Source organism: Gadus morhua, chromosome 8, assembly GCF_902167405.1.
Source record: "Gadus morhua chromosome 8, gadMor3.0, whole genome shotgun sequence".
NCBI classification, from domain to species: Eukaryota; Metazoa; Chordata; class Actinopteri; order Gadiformes; family Gadidae; genus Gadus; species Gadus morhua.
The window spans coordinates 18,298,875-18,301,374 of NC_044055.1; the positions used below are offsets into that span (position 1 = coordinate 18,298,875).

At 48.7% G+C, this 2,500-nt stretch overlaps 1 protein-coding gene across 1 annotated transcript in view; it reads left to right on the plus strand.

Annotated features, from left to right (window-relative positions):
* ephb1 (EPH receptor B1) overlaps positions 1-2,500 on the plus strand; it is a gene marked incomplete in the record, with an annotated part of 148,796 nt that overhangs the window by 117,043 nt on the left and 29,253 nt on the right. The window contains 1 exon segment of the mRNA XM_030363445.1: positions 218-282. Within this exon segment, the coding sequence (XP_030219305.1) occupies positions 218-282 (65 nt within the window).

Below are 2,500 nucleotides of genomic sequence, written 5' to 3' on the forward strand. Positions count from 1 at the left end.
CAGCTCTTTTTTCTCTTTTGGTAGGCCATCCAGGGACGCGCACGCACGCACAAACACACACACACACACACAACCGTAGTGTAATATATGCCTTTCTTCTGCACTCTTTCATCCCTTCATGATGCGTTTTCTCTCTCTTTCTCTTTCTGCTCCCTCTCTCTCTCTCTCTCTTTCTCTCTCTCTCTGTCCATCGGTCAATATCTCTCTCTCTCTACAGAAAAAGGGCATACACTAAGGAGGCCGTTTACAGTGACAAGCTGCAACACTACAGCACGGGGCGAGGTGAGTCCGCCGCGTTGATCCCCATCCCATCCACCCACTCACCCACCCATCCACCAAACACCACCTATTGGAGCTCCACCACCCATCTCTCTCTCCCCCTCATTCCAAATTCCCGTTGTCTTTTCAGCATTACAGCATCGGCACAAACATTCCCACGTACCTTGTAGAAATGCTGTCTACTGTAGATGAGCCTCGTATGTGTCGCGTTGTCGTGTGAGCGTTAGCCAGAACTGGTTTGGCGTCACAAATTGAAGGTTTTGTAGGGGGAAGATGTCTCAACACAGAGGGGAACAGACCTGTGTTCCGCCTTCGCAATTTCTTGATTGCCGTTAGACATTGATTGCCGTTAGTCTTTAAAAGCATAAGGGCTGGATAGCTTAGCTTTTGAGCCATGACTTGATCCCTCTCTCAGTAGAACTGACCGGTCAGGAGAAGCAGCCTCGAGGGACAATAATCGCGTGCGCCCTGTACACAAAAGCCACGCGCACACACACTTACACACTACACACTGACACGCGCACATGCCCACAAAAGGCTACATTCTGTCCCTCAAATGAAAGCCTTATGCTGTGCCGACCCAGCACTCTGAAAAGGGGGTTCACTGGAGGGGAAGGAGTTTTGTCGAGGCTGACACCACAAAGCGTTTCAACACACTTACTTTGTGTCACGGGTGCAGCAGTGGCGGCCGGGAGCTCATTAAAAACACTGCGGGCAGGACAAAATGGCTCCCGCGTTCCCCTTTTCCTTTTTTCCCTTTTTCTTTCTGCGACTCTCAAAGGGGTAACTTCTGTCACAATAAATATAAAGGGGGGCTAAGAGAACACAATTATCGTAAGTGGGAATAATAAACAAAAGGATGTTGGGGCGTTCGTTTCTTTTTCAAACTGAAACGTTAATCATCAAATGAGCAGTTTGAAGTGGGGGGGCCGAGGGGTAGAAAATGAAATGAATTGCTGATAAGGACCCGTTCAGAGGAGTTATTTCGTGCAGCCATCGCGGAAATGCCAGCCAGTCATAACCGTAATGTACAACCGCCACCCACAATGCATTGTTCCTTCTCTCCCCCACCATCCCTCCCGTTTTGAGTGACAGTTTGTAATTACAGTATTCAAGCTAAACAATAAACCCGAGAGACTTGGCCAATTGTTTTTTGGGTGAAACAATCCCCAAACGTTTTGGGTGTCTCGGTGCAGCTGTCGCAGTGTATAATGCGGAGGGAATCTGCGTCTCGGTAGAGCCGCTGTAGCATGGCCATGTGTAGAGCCCCCCCCACCCAAACACACACACACAGACACACACACACACACACACACAAACACAGGTCTTATTTCTCCTTACTGTAGAGGTCCAGCCTGGGTGAGAGTGGTACAGCTGGACGGACATGCTCACGCTTGTCAAACCTTAATCATATGTAGTATGCACAAAGCAACCGCTCCCAGTGGGAGGGAAGGGGGGGGGGGTTACAGAGATGGGTTACAGCTAAAAACAATGGATTTCTACAGGCTGAGAGGGAGGGCGAGGTGTTGGGAGTGCAGGTGAACAGGGTTCACATGCATACTTCACATACTCTATACATGCATACTTCCCACGCAGAGGCACCGGACAGTCCGAAAAACACCAAACAAAATGAAGCAAGCCCCAGAAAAGTATTTTTGGGGATATTCCGACAAACGTTGCCGAGCCGCTGTAGGATAGTTTCGAGAGCTGTGAAAGAGAATGCAGATAAGAGCTTAAGTGAGCAATTTGGAGACTGAACAACCCAAAAAAGTACCCTCCCTCCCTACATTTTGCCGACGGGGAGAAATGTTGCATCCGGGAAAACTCATATTCTCATAGAGCAGTGACTCAGAGTCACAGTAGCTGACGGATGGCTGTGCCACTTCGGCCAAATTAAACTCAAATAATAGCTCCTGAATCTTACACCGCTCCGAGTGTTGAGGCAATGTCAGACATGCATTTCCGTGGATGTGTGTGTTGTATGCACCATAACGCGAGCGCCATTGTGGGAACATTGATGTTCATCGCCGGCATCTCGCCTCCGAGTTTCTTATCCAGATCTGAATGCCATTTATCTCACTCTGAAGATTTGCTGAAGTAAAATCTGTGCGTGATGAACACGAATCAGTGTTTTCACCAGCGAGCACAGCAGTGTCTGCAAATCCCATTAGAGGGATGTTCAGATCCCCCTGAATGATTTCCCTCATTCAGAAGTCACTCT